The following is a 21,543-nucleotide window of genomic DNA, read 5'->3' as shown; positions in this document are numbered from 1 at the left end:
TTTAAGTTCATAATTAAAAGTGAGATAGGTTTAAAGACAGGAAACAGGAAAGTTAGCTCAGAAGCATTTTTACTCCGATATAGTTGAAGATTTCTATAAATCAGTCAGACTGGTTTGCAGAGGAGATTTTCGGTAGAGAAGTGAGAACCCGTCTGGTCCTGTGCTCTTACCAGAAGGCATCTGCTATTGCCAAAGCTAGTTCTTCTACCAATGGGGGAGTATCTAAGGTTGCTGCATTTTCTTCATGCAATGTGGACATTTACAATCTTCCTAAGTAAGCTGGCAATGTTTTCTGTCCAGCAAGGAGGGTTGTGTACAGACAAGGTTGTACAAAGAGTAATAGTGCTGTTCTGCATCTCTAAGACCTATTTTTTTCAAACCCCTGAGATTTTGATATTGATGGCATGTATGTTATAATAAGTACATCTTTCTCAACACATTTGCATACTCAGAACAGGTGCAGTTACTTAACTAACGCAATGTCCTTGAGCAATGTTTTGTCAGGATTCCCTGGAGAACATATATGTATGTGCTTCCCATTTGCTTAATGGAGAAATTTCCCTGGGTACAAAATATTTTTAAAGTTTCTGTTTGTTGTCTGTATGGATTTGATTATCCTGTATTTTAATCATTAAAAGCACCATGTCCATAGTTTGGGGGTTATTCTTAGGAATTTTCGTATCAAGCAGATAACGGAGTATTTAAAAAGTTTGTTACTATATGGGGGTGCTGCACAAGGACAGGTTGTCTAAGAAGTAAGTCTTTGAGGCATGTGTTTACTTTCTGCAGAGCAGAATAGAAAGTATAGTTTTCTTTGTGGGGGGGAGGGGTTGACAGCATTTTGAAGCATTGATGATTTGGTGTTCATGCAAGGGGCGTTTAATATGACACTATGTCACTAATTATTATAAGATAAGATCTGCCACCAAAGTAACGACTACTCATTTAAACTACGGCAGCAAAAAGTAGCTTTTGTTAAAATGAATTCCCAACATTTTGCTGCCTCATCTCCCTAACAAAAACGATTCTTAGCTGATTGCTTATAGAGAGAGTAGAGATTGGGAACATTTGGCTTAGCGCTGTGAAATATCGCACATATTGCCTGACCTATCACATAGCAAAGGAATTAACCATTGTTTTGCCAGATGTATTCAAGCTGTAAAATTCAAATACAGTGCAGAATGGTAATCTGCGGAACTCTACTACAATACAATTGTACTGACGGAACTTTGCACCTCTGTTTAATGGTCTGTTCTGCCAGAACTTCTGCTGGAATTGTATTCATTTGTAATAAGTAAGTACAAGTAATATTTGTGTGGGTATATTTGTGTCTATTTTTCTCTAGTAAGTTATGATAGAAGGCTGATCTCCCTATAAAAGTGTGCAGTTTTTGTAATGATTATAATCATTGTATGTAGAGCCTAAGTTTCAGCAATTAGTACTGCTCTTAATGTTTTCAATAAACTGTTAATAAAAAAGAAAATGTGCAGTGATTGGTGCATGCTAATATAGAATATGGATTACATTGCTCTTGTTTAATTTAGTATTTTAATGGAATCACCATAAAACACTAATTGGCACATTCGAAAGCTTTAACCTGCTGTATGTTCCATTTGTACTAATTATTATACACTCTGCAGGCACTTGTAGATATCTTATTATGAGCGAGGGCGTGCGTTACATTCTTTTTTTAAATTTTAGGACATTTGCTTTACTGATAAACCATATTGAGGATTAGTTTCAGCTGTGTTAGCTGTGTGTCTCAGATAGCCAGAGATGGAAATACTGCAGACTAACATAGCAGCATCTGTTGGGCATTTATTTTCACCATGTTGCCTAAAACGTGGATTGAGGCAATAAGAGATACAGAGATACCAGGATAATATAAATACGTCTTCAACAATAAGCCAAGTGTGCTGTATCTTAAATAAAATGGCTACCGCCTACCTGGCTTAATTTTATGGATCATTACTTTTTTTTATCAGTAGTTCTAAATTTTTCCTATTTTTCAAATAACTTTGTAACTAGTGTATGTGGGATTAACACTACCAAGCTGGTTGGAAAGTGTTTTTCATGTATTCCTGTGCTTTGTTTTGGATTTGGTTTTTTTTTATCACCTACATTGTCTGTTGCTCAATGAGTGATGTCAGGCATTTGGGAAGAGGTGGGGCCCTATATGTACATCAAATGGGTCTTTGCACTTTTTTTATTTGTTGTAATCAAAATAAATTATATAAAATGACTGATGATCATTTTTTTCATTTATGCACCAAAGTCCTAAATCAGTTGCCTTTGAATGGTTTAAACCAATAGTACTTATGCAGAAAACTGCCTTGATTTTACTCATATCCACTCATTTCAAGGTGCACACCTTGGGAGACGGATGAGACTGCCAGCTTTGAGTTGAAGCAAACTTAAGTCCTTTTGTGGGGGTGGAAATGGATTTTGCCCCTCCGCAAGGCAACACATGCGCCCTTAAGCCATTGACTGAATGCTCATTTCTACACTGCTATGCAAAGGTGCATTGTGTGCCATACTCCATACTTCAGTAGGAGTACCACTCCACACAATTCCTCTCTGCAGACATCTTGCTCCATAAGCCTGTGTACCTCAGTAGAAAGTGCACTTGCAAAAAGTCAAGAAGCTAAGCCTCTGTGTTATGACTAGCGGCTATTGGCTATAACTTCTAGAACTGAGGTCTTCGCCTATAGCAGCCACCTATCCCATAGAGCAAGTAGCGTTCGCAGGTACTTGGATGCCCCCAGGTATTAACTCTAGCGTAGTAGAAGTTTATATGCAACACAACAGCTGGTAGGTAAGAGGTGGTAACCAAGAGCAGAAGAGAATGGTAACTAGCCCTGCCTTAAGTAGTAACAGCCACCAATGAAATGTTCAGGGCATCTGCCCAATCTAATCAGTCACAGGAAGCTGTCATTATAGTGGGGCTAATGCACACTTGCCCAGCTCTCAGATTGCCAGGTCGCGGTGGTGCATTACAAAGCATCACAGCCGGGACGCGCTTCCCAAGGACAGACAAGCTGTCACAGCAAATTGTAACTCTCCAAGAAATACACTATCAAAAGCAGGGAAGCTGCTACAATGTGTCACTCTGTACAGGCTTTGAACTGCTATGAAAGCTCTTTGAAGGGACAAACCTCTGTGATTACTTGCAATTAATTGATAGGTAAATATATTAGACCTTTGTTTTTTATAATTTATTATAGATCTTAGAAGGCTAAATTAATATAAACTAGTTTTTAAACCAGATAAGGTGCAAACTCCTGTTAAGATCACATGACACCTTAATTAATGTTGTGATCCTATTATTAATATTAACATATATTTATATAGTGCAAGCATATTCGCTAGCACTTTACTTTTGGGAACACCGTAACAAAACAACAATGGGTATTTACAAACCAAGAGCTTGCAAGCTTACAATCTGCAGGACATATATATCATCATCATCATTTATTTATATAGCGCCACTGATTCTGCAGCGCTGTACAGAGAGAACTCACTCACATCAGTCCCCGCCCCATTGGGGCTTACAGTCTAAATTCACTAACACAGACACACAGACTAGGGTCAATTTGTTAGCAGCCAATTAACCTACCAGTATGTTTTTGGAGCGTTGGCAGGGCAGCACGGTGGCTCAGTGGTTAGCACTTCTGCCTCACAGTGCTGGGGTCATGAGTTCAATTCCCAACCATGGCCTTATCTGTGTGGAGTTTGTATGTTCTCCCCGTGTTTGCGTGGGTTTCCTCCAGGTGCTCCGGTTTCCTCCCACACTCCAAAAACATACTAGTAGGTTAATTGGCTGCTAACAAAATTGGCCCTAGTCTCTGTCTGTCTGTCTGTCTGTGTGTGTGTGTGTGTGTGTGTTAGGGAATTTAGACTGTAAGCTCCAATGGGGCAGGGACTGATGTGAGTGAGTTCTCTGTACAGTGCAGCGGAATCAGTGGCGCTATATATAGATAAATGATGATGATGGGAGGAAACCGGAGCACCCGGAGAAAACCCACACAAACACGGGGAGAACATACAAACGTCTCACAGATAAGGCCGGGAATTGAACTCATGACCCCAGCACTGTGAGGCAGAAGTGCTAACCACAGAGCCACCGTGCTGCCCTATATAGAAGTTTAATAGAAATTTAATTGCTTATTGGTCCGGCCAGACTACAAAGGTAAAAAGTGCATTGGGGAAAATAAATAATCCAGTCGCACGGCAGTGTTGGTCTGGGGTCAGAGGGTTGTTTGAGCATTGAAATAAATCACATGTAAGCTTTATGTGAACTGTGTAAAGGGTATAGTGCCCTAGAGAGGTTGGGAGGGTACGTTGGGAATTATAAGATTGCCTGAAGTGCGTTTTTCAGGGAATGATTAATGGCTTGAGGCTAAATTTTTCTTGGGCGAGAAAGAACATTCCACAGAGTAGATGCAGCTGGAAAAAGACTTGGTATGTTGGTGCAGTTTTGTTTATGGCCCTGCATGTTAATAGAAGCATTTTATATTGGACTCTGTAAAATGCAGGCAACCTGTATAGGGACTGACAGAGCAGAGAAGCAGTTGAACTTTTACAAGGAAAATTAGTCTAGCTGCTGCATTCAAAATAGATTGTAAGTGTGAAAGTCGAATTAGAGAAAGACCAATAAAGCGGGAATTGCAATAGATAATGAATTCATGAGTTCAAGTTGTTTGCACTGCTTTGTGTGAGAGATGTGTGTAATCTGGAAATGTTTCTTATATGTAAGTAACAGGATTTGGATACAGATTGTATGTGGGGGGAAAAAAAGGACCATTCTGAGTCAAGATTGACACTTGAGCAGCTTGATGGATAGTGTGTATTGTCCTGTTTTCCAAAAGAAATGGAGATGTCCGGTAGGTAGCTTCTGCTAGCTTGAGATTGAGGTGGCGAGAGGACATCTAAGGTGATATGTCAGAGAGACATTCAGTAACGTGGGCCAACACAGATGTTGATAGATCCGCAGAGGATTTGTCACGGTTACAAACAGGAGTACAGCTAGGAGTCACGAATATGGTGAAAACACTCTGTTTATTTGCAGAAAAGTATAAATAGCAGGTAATCGAGAGCAGTAGTAAATACCAGGTGCAAGCTGATGCAGGAAATAATACGAATGTTCAGGAACCAGCAGGTAAACAGCTAATGCAGGGAAGCAGGAGGTATGAACAGATTCCAAGCAGGCATGAACCAGAGGAGCAAGGCAGGAGGAAGAATCCACAGGTTGCAACAAGGATATGACATCACAGGATGGGACAACAATAACCAGCAATGTATGCTGGGAGTGACAGGTTTAAGAAGGGACACACCCAGGTGCAAGGAATAATTACAGGGCAGGTTAACCCCTGATACAAACAAGTAGGGCACAATAGCAGCACCTCTGGGGAATGAAGGTACTGCTGCAACACACAAAATGAACAAATAATAAAGTCCAGAAGGCAGGAGCTGCCAGGCAAAGCAGTAAGCTGTAAGCAGATCGTTACAGGATTCACATGATACTGAAATCCATTTTACACAAATGGCGATGGTTGTTTATACAGCTGGATCATGTGCACGACCTGATAGACTGTACCAGTCAAACCACTGTTAAAAAAAAGTGTATTTGAAAAAATGCTTAGCGTCTCTTAGTTGAGTTGCCATTTTTGTAGTGGATAGGCTCATGACTAAAGTGTATTGAAAATGCTTAAAAACTATCACATGCTTGGCACATTGGCACTTTTATTATTTTCTAATGCGTGTGGCATGCATTGTACTCATTAATTCAACACCATTTTAATAACTGAAGAGTACTAATAAATACTATAATGCATATTTAAACCATATCTAAAGGTTTTTTCATACATTCGTCACCTGTTATAAAGTTAAAGCAAGTTGTCACGTGAAAAATAGAATATTCTGCATTCCATGCTATTAACAGTAAGTGGTTAACTAATCCATGAAAAGTGCATTCAAAAATATAAATGCAACAGATTCCCAATCAAATACTTGTTATTACTCACCATGATTGCGTTAAGTACGTTGTGTAGATAGAAACTAAATTGTCCTCTGTTAACTATTTTTTCTTTCCCCTGCAGTGTGATATATTAAGCCCTGATTCTTGTATTTGCCGGTTTGATCATTGTATAACTCCCTAGCAAATCATTGATGCTATTGTGAGTTTTGATTACACACTTTTGTACTGCAGATGTCTTGATTATGTCTTGGAAGAGATCCGGCACAATCGCAAAGCAAATGTAATGGTAGCCTCGCACAATGAAGACACTGTGAAATTCACTTTGAAAAGGTAGGCTCTTACCGCAAGCTCTGTATCACGTAACTGATAAAATATATTGAAAAAGTTCTGTTAGAATAGCATTGGTACTATTTATTATTTAATAATAATATTATTATCTTGTTTATTTACATATTCACAGCACTGTACATTTGGGGATCACAATAAAAATAAATAAAGAGGTGTGTGAAAGAATCGATGCATAATGTAGCGAAATAACAAGTACCTTGTGGTAGGGAAAGTGCATGTGGCTACTGCAAGGCTGAAGCATAATCATCCACAAATATTAAAGCAGCCACTGGCAACTGGTATTTCTGTGTAGCTGCCGGTGGAGGAGTATGGTTGGAATAAGGGGAGATGGAGGTAGATGGAGACTATTAACTAAACTTCATAAAGGAATGAAAGTACAGGATCACTGACCCCTGTAAGCTCCATGAGTACAACGCACTGCCCTGTCTAAAAATATGAGCCAAACCAAAAATGGAAATAATATATTACCTACAGATCTTCACATCAAGTCCCAAAGGGATACAATATGGATGGTGCAAGGGATAACGGAATTTGGGTGTTGGAGGCATTGCCCCTACTAAAGATAAGCATTTCTAATATCAAACTCCTGCAAATTATATATGTATACAATGAACACAAAGGCACATAAACAGAGTGAAGCAGGAGTAAAATCCAGGTCATAAGGCTCCTTCCCAGCTGGGGATACAACAAAAAGGCCCTCCTTACCATGCCTTGCATAAACCACACTGTAGTTAATTAGGGTGTCGGAAGTCACCCTGGAGTTGATACCCTCTAAGGTGCCAGTGGAGTCCAATGTACAGTATTATGTTCAGTTGTTACTGTTGTAAAAATATTTTGTTCTTTTGGGGACCAGATTGGTGGCAATACCAGAAACACATTACTACTATAAAATATGATAAGTGGATTGTAGCATAAAGACCAGGCTTATCCAATTGAATTGCAGGGTATGATTTCCCATAGCTACTTGTGACAATGTTATTAGTACTATGCTTTAAGTTTAAAGAGTATGTTTGTTCCTGAAATTCTAAAGAATTGACACTTTAAGAAATGATCTAGACAAGGTCATGTAAGTGAAATTATGGCAATTTGTAACAATGTTAAAATTAGAATAAATGTTATGTTTTTCTTTGGAGATACAGTAAATAAAATGCATAATGATAGAATGCTAAAAAGAAATGCATTTACAGATTACTATATACTGGTTTCTAAAGCTAGTTCCTCCAATATACATGAGGATTTTTAAAATCATTTTATATGATCACGTATCGATTTGGATACACTGGAAAATACATGTAAAAGGTACTACATCGGTCATATGCTAATATTATCCTCATGCTCTGACAAAAACTACTTACAAGCTCATTACTCATACCATGTTGGACAAATACTGTAAGCACAATTTTTCTTAATGTCAGTTCTGATTCATCAGGTACAACACAGCGACTCTAGAATTATTACTCTGCGTACTCTAGCCCCTGACTCCTGTAAACTGATAGAGCTGAATACATTTAAAATGTTTATGTTAATACCAATCTATTTTCTGTTTATGGTTCTGTTATACATATTATGATCGCCATACACCTGTTATGGTATGTACAGCTCTGCTACTTAGACGGCGATTCGATAGTTCCTCCAGCATTCAACTTTTATAAATGACGTGAGACAACTCGCTCTGAATTGAATCGGCCCCTTAGAGTCTTTTAGAGACCTCAAACATATGTATTCTGTTTTATTTTAAACTGTGTGGAAACTAGGCGACTGAGCCTGGCTACCCATGTTTGTTGCTTCTGAAATTAAATAAATGTAAAATTTTGTATAAATATAAAGTATAGGTCTATAAAGTATACAAACTATATAATTGTATACACAAATAGTATCTGTTTAGTACAAGTGTCAAATAAATCTCCCAACCTTAACTTATAATTACAAAGTATTATAAAACTAGTAGTTGTTACTACTAATTGACAGGAAGGTAAATATGAAAACATAAATATATAGTGAAATAAATAACACCTACTTTAAATCACCAAAAAAGTAATTATATAATAAAACCATTACAATGCTGCAAAAGGTGTAAATGGAAAGTTAGTGTATGTGTGCGCACATGTCTATAACACACTTCAGAATGTTAAGGTCATTTGTGCTATATATGAAGTGATCGTTTACTCTGCAAACTATTTACTTAACTAATAATTATGTTTTTATGTTTTGTTCTCTTCAGAATGAATGAACTGGCCATTTATCCTGATGAGAAAAAAGTATATTTTGGCCAATTGCTGGGCATGTGTGACCAAATAAGCTTTCCTCTTGGTGAGTATTCATATGGTAACGATTTTTGAGTTTTTCTATATGCCTAGTTTCAATATGATATGTTACACATTCAGGGGCTCAAGTTAAATTGAACACAAATTGTGTTTTTGGCGTATAATAACTTTTTACTTCTGGGCAATGTTCAATTAATATGAACCCCTTTAATGTTTCCTCCCAGGTTAGTACAAGGATGTGCTCACATAAACTGACTAAAATTAAAAGAATCTTCATATACATATATATGTGTGTGTATGTGTGTATATATATATGTATATATATATATATATATATATATATATGTGTTAACCTGTGCATGATACGCATGCATTCTAGTCAAATCAAGCTACTTAAGGTGTTAAAAAGGTTCTTGTCATGCATTTGGGCCATAGCCCAGGCCTTCTCAGGTGAAGAGCGTTACTTCCCGACGTAAGCGCCCTTTTTTAACGTGGTTTTGTCCACATGTCACCACCTCATCATTCTTCTCCATCACCTCATCCTTCATTTTCATCGCCACATCTATCCAGATGTCTATCCAGACACAGGGATCTCTCTCAGCGGTCCTGAGTATCACACTCCACTCACTCTTGTCACCCGCGGCAACCACCAACCACTCCCCACTGTCACCCCCGGCAACCACCAACCACTCCCCACTGTCACCCCCGGCAACCACCAACCACTCCCAACTGTCACTTCTCCTTCAAGAAATATATATATATTTTTTTAAAATCTTTATAAACACTTTTAACAATTAACAAATTAAAAACATCTTAGTATACCAAATTTCAGCCCTTTCTGAATTTTTTTTTCCACACACACTAAGAATTTAGTAGGTCAGTGTATAACTCCGCCCAGCAGGTGGCGCTGCAGCTTGGTTTTATTTTTTCCACACACACAGACAGACTAACACACGCCACTAGACATTTATATTATAGATATAGATATATATATATATATATATATATATATATATATATATATGTGTGTGTATATATGTGTGTATATAATTAACTTTTTAACTACAATTTTTATATGGTAAGTGTATTGTACTAAATATTTTTGTTTTAATGGTAGGTCAAGCTGGCTATCCTGTTTATAAGTATGTTCCCTATGGACCTATCAATGAGGTTCTACCATACCTATCCCGGAGAGCACAGGAGAACCGTGGCATCATGAAAGGAGCTCTCAGAGAGCGGGAACTTCTGTGGAGAGAGTTCAAAACACGTCTGATCACTGGAAACCTTTTCTACACTCCCAGATGCTAGAGACATCTCAACCTATAGCACAAGGGAAGACACTTAATGAGGATGATGTTCATATATATGTGACCTGAACTTGCTTATAGCCATAGTAATTTATCATGTTTAAATGCTGTGTGTGGTGTTTTGTGTAAATACTATAACAACCACGTAATTTATTTGCTTTTAAATGGAACCACAATTGACTTTAATTTTTAAACGGCACATAATCTGTTCTTTACATGGAAATGAAACCACTATTTTATGGAAAAAAAATTAGAACCGAATTTCTATATCTATTTAAAAACAAAAAATTATACAAATTACTGGTGAAGCAATCTTCAGTTTGCTATAGAGCAACATGCGCATGAATGTACGGTTTGGTCCTCATAGAGAAGTAGTGCAGCATATGTCCTGGACTACTCTTAATTGTGATTTGCTTAACAAACCACACTGGAAATAGTTTTACATATCTGTGGAAATATTTTGTTCTTTTGGGGACCAGATTAGTGGTGATACCAGAAACACATTACTACTATAAAATTTGATAAGTGGATTGTAGCATAAAGACAAGGCTTATTCAATCGAATTGCAGTGTATGATTTCCCATAGCAACCAATCCGATCCTCAGCTGTCATTGTTTTAGTGCAGTTTGAAAGGTGAAAGCAAATATCTGGATTCTATGGGCCGCTACACATTTGTGTATTGGAACAGTCCCTTATATAAGCCTATAAGTGCTAGATACTTTCAAACATCTTTCAAACATCACTGTTTTAATTCATGGAAGTATAACCTAAAATGGGAGCACCTCATTAGGATGTTTCGGAAACTGTAGAAGATGATTGTTTAATTGTTATGAAAAATTTGTCCTTTGTGGCGCTTAATAGTAAGAATTATTTTAAAGTATTCAGGTTTTTATCTATACTTTCCACTGAAAGATCTGTTAGAGAGCAGAAGGTAGTTTTGGTGTTGAAATGAACTGTTGAGGATGCAGGTGTGTGTATACATACATACATACATACATACATACATACATACACTCTTGAGAATTGTCAACATGCATAAATGTAACTTGCGCCACATTTTTTCCCCCATTTGATTCTAGTGACCTTACTAATTTGTACTTCATTAATCAATCTGCAGTAAGAAACTAGTTGTTGAAAGGGCCCTGATTTTTGTGGCATGGATGTTAGTGTCAGCCTGCTTGGAACGCGCATTGAAGGCAATTCTTAACAAGTTTTCTAAACTACTAAAATCTTTGTGTAGAAGCAAATTATATATTATCTGAAGTTGTTCAAAGGTCGGGCAATGATTACTGAAATAGTTTAGCTCCACAGTCTGATAATGTACTTATCAGCCAAGAATCCCGTATTTATCAGCCTTTTTAGAAACAACGTTTATGGCCTTAGAGCAAATCTGGTGCAAAATTCAAACTGCTATTCTAATGCAGGGAAATATTGTTTTATACTTGAATCCCTTTGTTAAAAAAATAAAAGGATCATTTGCTAACTTTGCATTGACATGCAAAATTTGCATTAAACTATAGAAATCAATCAAATACTTATCTCTTTATCTAACTTTCACTAGATTGGGGGAAAAGTGAATTGCTGATGGTTGCTGTGGCCAAGTACATATTTTGCATGAAACGGACTGTAAGTCTGATGGTGAAACCAAAAGGAAATGTAAATATGTTAAGAAATAGGAATTGAAAACACATTTGCCAATATGGGGAGAGAAATATAAAGTTATTCTTATAGTTTCTTTGTTCTGAGCTACAACGGGTCAACTCACAAATACCAATAGTCATAATGTGAAAACTGGTAAACTAAATAAAAAAAAATTCTCCCTTAGGTCAAAATGCAAATTTGAGGTTATGAAACTGAATAAAGTATTTATTTTCTTATGAACTGCAGTAAACAGAATATATTTGTATTTATTTGTATGGATCTATGTTTGACTGGCAAGGAAATAAAATGACAATTGCAGCTGTTCACCCACACAGCCATATTCTACCATGCAATTATATTATTAGATAGTGTTTGGAATGACAAAAATAGCTTATCTACTATACATTGTCCCTTAATAACACTTTTTGTTAGATATAGTCTGGTTCTTTTTATCAATGTACGCTATTGAATGTTCTGTTCTGTCTTTGTAGTTTTGTTGTTGAAATGGACTTCTGCAGCAAGACTTCAGGTATTACAACATGCTTCATTCAAATGATGCTAAAACACAAGACCATTTATTTTCTAGGAAGGTAAACTGTACATGTAATTCCACATAAATGAAACATATTGTATTAAGTGCCTTATGCAGCTACTACTCCATTAAAACACTTTAAAGTATACTAATTTAAAATGAGGTTGTGAATGAGACATCTCCCAGCGTCAGTGGTAACCACTTCAAATTACTTGCAATTCTTCCTAAATGCTGTCATATTTCATAATGCATAGAATGAACAAGTTAAATACATTTATAAATCCCCTTACAAAATGTGTATTACTACTGAATAAAACTACACCACACTTAAAGTATATTTTAAATTTATTTTGTGCCAGCTATCATATTAGAGTATTTTTCTACTTGGATATTTGCACTTTTCAGGATCTGCACAAGTCACTTTTTGAGAAAATAATATAACTCTAAGTTGGATGTCTAAACTTCATTTCATATAAACATCACCATTTTCCAAAATCAGTACGGCAAGAGCCTAACCTTACTATTCTGTACTATAGAAATCTGTCCCTTTCTTTATCTTCCTTCTGTTACCATCCTCATATCATTGAGCTGCCCCTGTCAACGCGAACCCTGTCCACACTAACACATTTGCACAAGTGGACAGGTCACAAGAACTCCATCCTCACCAACCTCCAATATCTAATGCTGATGTGAACTTTCCAATGCTAGCAGGTTCACGCATGCGCAGTGGACCTGGAAGCCTGGACTTGGGGTTTCAGTTCAACTTAGGGGGAAAAAAACATATATTTTTCCAGTCATTATTCTCTGCTATTGCCACTCTCAAACGGCAGTAGCAAAACAAAAGAACTGCGATGGTACTTATACCCTACTTTCCTTGTTAAATAGGCTTTCCCATGCAAAAGCAAATCCCTTCACCAGGTGCTGCCTCCAGAGATAGCCCTTGATGTGTAGGGAGAAACACTACCTATAGTGTAAACACCTGTTGTGGGGCTTTTTCTGTTTCATATATGGGCACCTATAACAAAACCGTTCTGCATAAACTGCCTATGATGATATACTCCCACTTTTCTATAGTTGCACATCCACAAATCTATTATATCAGAAAATGCATAATCATCTTGTGTTGTGACCAATAAAGGCAAACCATATTCTAGTTAATGGCTGAAATGAGTGTTGCCAGGGAAGGGTCAGACATGGATGGAAAGGAAAGAAGTGACACGATGGCTGTCAATAAAAGTGGAAAGTAGATATATCATGTGACTTGCAGTAATTTGTGCATGTGTGTGGAAAAAAAACCTTACTCTTTCAATGTTATGAAATTTGAAATGATTCTATGTGTAGTAATTGCATGAATATAAACATCTTCATTCTGAGGTCTTTATTACAACATTTTTCATCATACAATAAAGTTATGGGCATTTCTGCCTTTAAATGTCTGTTTTGTTTTTTTTTTTATACCTTGGAGTGGCTAACTTATAAAACATCAAAGGGCCAATGTGGCTCAGCTAAAGCCCAGACTGCAATCACTTACTGAGAATTAGTGGAATGATTTGAAAAAACTGTTAATTAGCAATAAGATGAGACTTACCCATAAAAACTCACATCTGAAATTGCAATGCTTTTACCAATTAAAATGAAGACAGTGAATTTGTAGATAGCCAATTGTCTGTTCTTTATTACAATTATTTTTTTAAAAAAAATCTTTAAATTTGTGTTTTTGTTTGACATTAGAGGTTTTTTGTTTAATATAATTCCGAAATGGATACATTTTTTAAGAAAATAAAAATGTCAAAGGGGTGGTGAATATCGGTTTTCTTTTTCTTTTTTCTGTATATGTGTATATGTATGTATACTCATAAAGAAAGATTTCCCTTCCAAAAATGTTTTCCCCTGTATTCCTATATATATTTCCAATAAATATCTAAATCTAATAAAAAATATATATCTGGATCTTTTAATTTAAAAAGTAAAAAACTATACTACAGCCGAGAATCTCAACATTTTTCTTACCTCATGCGTTTAAATGATTACCTCATACACACTTATGGTTGTGGTCTATCAGTGTTTAGCAATTATAATTGTGTGTGAAGGGGTGTGGCCATGCCTGATACTAACATGTACGGCCCCTCCCCTCTAACAGATTGCTTTCCCATCCCTCCTCTGTAGCACATTCCCACTCTGTAGTAACACATTTATTCCTGCTCCCTTCCCTGTAACACCTCTCCCACATCCTCCACTGTAACATAACCTTCGCATATTACTTACCTGTTCTGTAGTGAGATGACTCACAGTAAGCTGTGATGACTATGTAGTATATCTAATGACTGATTGTCATACATGAATTCAACAAAAATAACAATGTGGATATTCTATGTAACCTTGTAATGGAATCTCAATGTGTGCTTTGCCAAATGACAGGAGTTTGAACCTATGCAAGTCTCAATAATCTTTTGAAATTAACCAGAGATAGATAAGCATCTCTGAGGCGTTTTTTTTGGTATGCAGAGGATGTTGACCTGACCAGCCAAGCCAAATGAGCAGAGGTGAGAACTTGGATCCTTTTGAACACTCCAGAGCTTAGGACATCACTAGCTCACTTCGAAAGCCCTGCGACATTTGGGAGAACAGTCTGTCCTTATTGACAGCTAAACTCCAAAGGTGGGGGATGAGAGCTATGTGGAGAAAGGTTTAAAATCTTCTGCTTTACTGTGCATTTTCATGAGGGGGTCTATCAAGACTGAATTGTTTCATATTTCTCAATTGTGTTCCCTCACACACACCAAGTTTTAACTAGTAAGTAGTGACTCTGGTTTTATTTCTTATATTATTTTCTGAAACTTATTTGTGCAACATATTGTATGTCTTGTTTTTTGTTTTGTTTTTTGTAACTAAGCCTTGGAAACATTTTTCAGATTAAATAAATTTTATCTAGCGTATTCTCCGTGATTCTTTGTGAACTTACCAATCCCAGTGAGGCTCATGCTACATGTGTATGTTTTGGTGAACGTAAGGACACCATAATAAATCCTTTGTGGTGTCGGAAAAGGTGTATTCATTGCTAATTGACTAAGTTGATGCCAGTCACGGCCAGCTTTTCAGATTTTTGTATCTGGGATAGGCTGGCGTTTGGGACACCTCATGAGTCAAAATGATTACCTCATACACACTGTTATGGTTGTGGTCTGTCAGTGTTTAGCAATTAGAATTGTGTGTGAAGGGTCGTGGCCACGCCTTATAGTAACATGTCACATGTACTGCCCCTCCTCTCTCACAAATTGCTTTCCTGTCCCTCCGTTGTAGCACATTCCCACTCTGTAGTAACACATTTATTCCTGCTCCCTTCCCTGTAACACCTCTCCCACATCCTCCACTATAACATAACCTCCGTATATTACTTACATGTTCTGTAGTGAGATAACTCAAAGTAAGCAGAATTTGGAGGGAGATCTATCAGTGTGCAATTTGTTCAGATGTTAGACTTGTCCAACTTTGTCTTAAATAACTTTTTAGAATGAAGATCTCACAATTTGTTTTATATTCAGACAATTATGAACATTTACTCCCTGCAAAATTTCCGCTTTTACCACTCGTTTGAATAAGCAATGCATTTTTACTGTGTGCAGAAAGCCCACTGAAATGCATTGCATATTAAAAAGCTCAGCCAATTTCAAGCACTGTTGAAATGCTGCCCACTTGTAATTAGATTAACAGGCATTACCAGGGCTTGCTGGTACTTGAAGTTAAAGTAATTATTTTTTTCCTTTTTTTTTTATGTATTTGCTAGATCTTCCCTTATTCTCACAAAATTAGATTTTGATTATGTCTGACACACAATTCTAAGTTACACTGTACATCAAATAAAAGTGCTGCTCATTCATTCTGATTTGCTGACAGTCCTTACTGATAAATGGCTGAGTCTCGCTGAGGGAGTAGGCACTGGAAAAAGAGCCCACAGCCACAGTGAGATCTGGTGCAAGACAGATATTAGATAATAGTATTTGTGTCCCTGTATCCCAGATCCCCTATATCTGTCAGATTCCTGCTAGCCACAAAAAGCCACCTTGCAGACTACATGAGTGTTTTTACAGTATTTTATGCTTTGCTAATCCAATAAACTGTTATTTAGAGTTGCAATGAGCAGGCTTGCACTCCACACTAGTTGTGCATTTTATAGCCAGGAGATATTGTTGATTAAAAATAATGGCAGATTGTACAACATGGAGGAATAAAAACAATTGTTCCTGTGACATAAGTTGAAGGTAAAGGTCAAGTGCAAATAGATTACTAGTGTCTTGTAAGCAGATATTAAAGGTCTAACAGTAAAAAACAATTCTCTTTTATCTTTCGGAAGACTCAGGTTTTCCTTGCCTTAATAGTACAGAGGCCAAAGATTTACTTTTACCATGAGTTGAAGTAGTTTTAACAGTGGACAATATTTCACCAAGATCATGACTCTAGTTGTTTTTATAGAAACATATTTATTATTATAGGATATGAACTAGAAATAACTTCTATACTAAAAGCACTAACATATTGTGCAGCTAGGAGATTCATCATTGCTAACAATACATTGATGCTTTTGTTTTGTCAAGTCATCAAAAATGAAGTACCTATATATAGCATTGCTGTTATATACACATTGTCACATTAATCCTGCGTGGCATTGTTTTTAAAAACAATCCCGTAATGTACATGGTCTGACAATTTCTAACTAGAATAACACAAATTTCTAACTATAAGTTGATTGTTTTTACCAATCCTGTTTTGTTTTTAAAATGATTGTAACATTTATATTGAAGAACTTGACATCTGGACAAGAATTTAGTTATATGGATATTTGTTACATCTCATGGGAGACGTCTATTAGTCAGTATTGACACAAGCCTTCCCAGGGCATGGAGTCTAACGGACCCCCGGTCTTCACCAAGAACTGCCACAATGGGGGATGGGTTTTGCTGCCGGAGGCCCGCAGGTCGCGACCCCTAGGTTAGCCCTCTTATGTAATAGTTGAGAAACCGGTAGATGGAAGATCCAGTGAACAGACTCTGTTGTGGTAAATCTGGGCAGGATAATTAGCTGAAATATATCAGCACTGAATGAAGACTCCTGACGCGTCTCAGTGGAGTTCCGGGTCAGATACACTGTAGCTAACCAGAGAAAGAAGAGTCACGGTTGGATACCCAGGAGCACAGCCGGATTGGATACATTGGAACACGGGTAATTGAGAAGAGTATAGGAATAGCCAGAATGGTCAAAATGGATAGCCGGGTTGGACACACAGATGGTCAGATGGATAAGCCAGAAGGAGCAGTCAAACAAGCAGAGGTCAAACACAGGGAAATCAGCAGGATCAGCACAGGTAATACGGACAGGAGCCAGACTCCAAGCAGTAACTCATTTCTCTGACACAGCGAGCCAGAAATAGTCACATGACCGCAGCCGCAGACCGCCCGAAAGTACGGGGCATCGGCTGCGATCGCAACCAGGAACGAGGAGAGGTAAGTTCCTTACAATATTAAATGGATACAAAACTGTTTTAATAAAAACAATAAAAAAAAATGGCAAAAACACATGGCCAACAATTGTGTTTCCTAGTAGAAATGTTCAAACCGAAATGTATCGGTACAAAAATTCTCTGGAATTTCTTTAATTTTGATAGATTAAAAGAGGAAAAATAAGTGAAATTCAAAACGTTGACTGTGTTCTAGCCAGTTGAGCTGGTTTGCACATGTATTAACTGGCGCCAACAAATTTTAGCTTAAATTGATAAGTGTTTATGAATTTTAAATTGTGAACTCAGAACTAGAAATTTGAATCGGGATCTATTAAAGATTGTACTGCAAACGTGTACATGGCCATGGACCCAGTAACTTTCCATTACATTTTGAACCAGTTTGATATATATTTATTTTTAGCATCTTTACTTCCTCGTAATAATTCCTGGCTAAGGTTGGTCTTAAAATAATGACATTCTTGGCACCCAGCTAGCCTAGAAAGACAAGAAACTCTATGTTCCAAACAGGGTAGTCTCATCTTCCTCTTACATGAGTTGTTGATTAATAAAAATGGTCATAATAAAGCCTAATTCTTTTCCTGACATTTCATTTAATTATGGCAGCGACGGGGCTGGAATCATCAGGACCGCCCCTGGTCTAAAGGGGGCGGCCCGACTGTCACTACTGCATGACAGGCAGTCTGGCAGCGATTGCTGCTAGCTGCCTGTCAGTGCGGGCGCTTCTTACTGTGGTCATGTGAGATCAGGACTTCCACACCTCATGTGACCGAGTAAGAAGCGCCTGCGGCCGCACCGACAGGCAGCTAGCAGCGATCACTGCCAGACTGCCTGTCATGTATAGCGCTGGAGAAAAGACTGCTGCGCCAGAACAACAGCAGGTAATTCCAAATGTCTGGGGTCGGAGGGGCTGTGCAGATGAGAACGCAAAAGGAGGCAAGTAAGAATGCTGAAGGGGCAGGTGAAGAGGCTGAACAGGGCTGATGTAGTGGTTGAGGGAGATATTTAATAAAATAGAGCAGCTTTGGAGGGGGGCATGATCTTTGTATTGTGTGGCGGTTATGAGGATGCTCTCTGTGGTTCTAGGGTCATTAGAATGCTAAATATTAGACGGGTGGAGCTGATAGAAGTTTGTATTTGATTATAGCTCTTTCTCAACAATTTTCATATATTTTATTGCCTACATATCCCTGTGCTATGGGGTAGTTTTATTTGGCCATAATGGACTTTTGTGTTTTGGAGCCTAATCATTCATAATTTGTTAACATTTAGCATTATAATACAATTGCATATTTTCAAAACAGGACCCCAACTTTACAGAAGGCAGCTAGATGATAACAAAAAATAATTGCAAAGATGGATCTGTCTGCGCTGACTGGTATACTAGCTGCCTCTGTTTGCTAGCATACAACCTATCTATGTATGTACAGATGAACAAAACCTAATAATATATGCAAACAGATATGGCGCTTATACTCTATTAGATCTCAAAAAGAACACAAAAAAGGTAGTCCAGAATCTATACGTATTATTAGAGTCCCAAAAAAATGTCTTCAATGTTCATATGGTCTCAACGAAATTTGATCCCAAAGGGAGGGTGTTGTATATCCGGATATTGTTTTCCACCAATGTTCATACATATAAATAAGCAGAAAAAGATTGTGTTACTCCGTGTTCACTTATATTCTACTACGATCAAAAAAACCTTATAATGCCCGTGTGGTATAAAAGGTATTTAATTATCACCATGTGTGACCAGAAGTTCCCCGCTGAAAAATACACTTACACAGGAAGATATCTGTGATTCCAATGATGGTAATGGAGTACACTTGTAGATCTTCAATTAAATCCACGTAATTCTTTGAGTATAAGCTCAAAAAAAAAATAAAAGTGCTCCAAATGGTGCATTATCGCAATAAAATAAATTTATTATAAGCACAATATAAAAACAAGTAAAAGGTATGATCTGAGTGAAATCGCTGGTAAACCTGATACGGTTGGACTCTTACCCCATGTGGGATGATCTTGCGCATGTAGGGAAACCTTTATGTCCCTCTCCAAAGATCGGGTTGCCGGCTGGTTGTCACTGCATACTTTTCAACACTTGGGTTTGAATTCCTCTCCTCTCAGGGAATCAGCGTATTTCCTCTCAGTCCTCCTCGTCACCGCCTCTGCCAACGTATTTCAATTTGAAAAAATCTTTATCAAGGCAATATAGTGACACTACAAACGGCAAGGTCTTAAAGCGCATGCGTCCAAACAAAACTTTCCCGATTAGCATACGGTTGTCATGGTAACCCGTCATAACTCGAGAAGGATAGTTTAAAACAAATCCAGGTATTTCCTTATGTGCTTATGTCCAGACTTCACATATATAAAGTATTTCAAACATAATTCACATGATACACCAATATGAATCACACTCTAACATAAAATACTCCCCACTTTTTTCATTAATGATCCCGTCCATTCCCAAACTATTCTCACAGGTCCACACTTTCTTTCCCTCCTCGGAGTAAGCAAAACAAGTAACACTTCAATATATGCCCAATGGGGGAGAATAGGAGAGAGAATACTTATCTAGTTGGATAAAACATAGTATATATAATGGAAAGGTTTTTAGGCACAGCCTAATAGATCTTAACTTTCCCAATTATCTTATATTAATCATGTTAATACACTTTGTCACTCGGGATTAGGGGTTTGTTCTTATATATACAGATAAACATGAACCTCTCCATATTAGATTAACTGTGGTTTCAAAATAACCATTATACTAAGTACATGGGACTCTAATAATACATATATAGATTCTGGACTACCTTTTTGTGTTCTTTTTGAGATCTAATAGAGTATAAGCGCCATATCCGTTTGCATATATTATTAGATGATAACAAAGCTGCCAGAACGGGGAAGAGAGAAGAGCAAGAACTGGTAATAGAGAATGCACATTCTGTTTAAATTTGAATGCTGGCGAATACTCCTGAATATATTGGGGGGGGGGGGGGGTGCTTGTAGCCTAGGGTGGCTGGAACCTTTAATTGGGCCCTGTTGAAGCATTAGAGGATTGGTTATTGGCCATATCTCCTGATCACATTATTTACTTACAGCCTATGTTTCATTGTTTCATTCAGTGTGTATATTTAAACTAGTCATCTACACACTTGTATTCATGATAAAGGTTTTGAACAAAAGCTTCAAATGACACAAACTTTAATTACATCAATGGTTCTGTCACACACGATGACAAAAGCTAACACCAACATGTCATCATCAGCCATTTATATAGCGTCACTACTTCCACAGCGCTGTACAGAGGATGTGCACCCATTTGAAAAAATAATACCACTTTTTGGACATGACATAGCAATACGTCATTGCAAACCTCCAAATCATGGGATCAGATCACTGCCAACATCCTGCCTACATTCTAAACAACATGCAAGACTGAAACAACAATGATCCTTGTGTACTTATATAAATAAACAATAGGTTATTGGAACACACACATCTTTGAGTAAGTAAAGCATTGAGTAATTAATTCTTAATAACATTTGTTAACTATCACTGCATGCCAGAGTCTCCCAGAAAACTAACATATTGCTGAAAGAATAAAATCGAGCACATATGTATCAAAAAAAAGTCAGCACCAAATGATAAAATATCCACCAAGGCTCTAATTATAATAACCTTTTTTCTGTGTCACCCCCTCGAGCAAGAAGTTATACATGATCAGTAATAATGGATTTCAATGATGGTACAAAGTGGCCTATGCCAAGAAAATGTTTAGGCATTGGTTTATCAGCACAATTACTTTCAATGGCCTTTTAAGTACTAGTCATGTGATTGCCATTGCATTGCCAAAAATATCCACAGTTTTACCCACATAATAGAATTGGCAAGAACTCTTTGGGGTTGGGGTAACTTAAAAAAGGAAAATTTGTAAAACAGTTTCTACCAAT

The 21,543-nt window shown here is 37.3% G+C and overlaps 1 protein-coding gene across 1 annotated transcript in view; it reads left to right on the top strand.

Annotated features, from left to right (window-relative positions):
* PRODH (proline dehydrogenase 1) overlaps window positions 1-11,871 on the top strand; it is a 99,526-nt gene extending 87,655 nt beyond the window's left edge. Inside the window, exons 12-14 of the mRNA XM_075214747.1 lie at window positions 6,209-6,307; window positions 8,547-8,635; window positions 9,707-11,871. Of these exons, the coding sequence (XP_075070848.1) occupies window positions 6,209-6,307; window positions 8,547-8,635; window positions 9,707-9,897 (379 nt within the window). The 3' untranslated portion in view covers window positions 9,898-11,871. The remainder of the gene's footprint in view (window positions 1-6,208; window positions 6,308-8,546; window positions 8,636-9,706) is intronic.
* The last annotated feature ends 9,672 nt before the right edge of the window (window positions 11,872-21,543 follow it).

Source organism: Mixophyes fleayi, chromosome 1, assembly GCF_038048845.1.
Source record: "Mixophyes fleayi isolate aMixFle1 chromosome 1, aMixFle1.hap1, whole genome shotgun sequence".
Taxonomy (NCBI): Eukaryota; Metazoa; Chordata; class Amphibia; order Anura; family Limnodynastidae; genus Mixophyes; species Mixophyes fleayi.
This window is presented reverse-complemented; position numbering and strand designations above follow the sequence as displayed.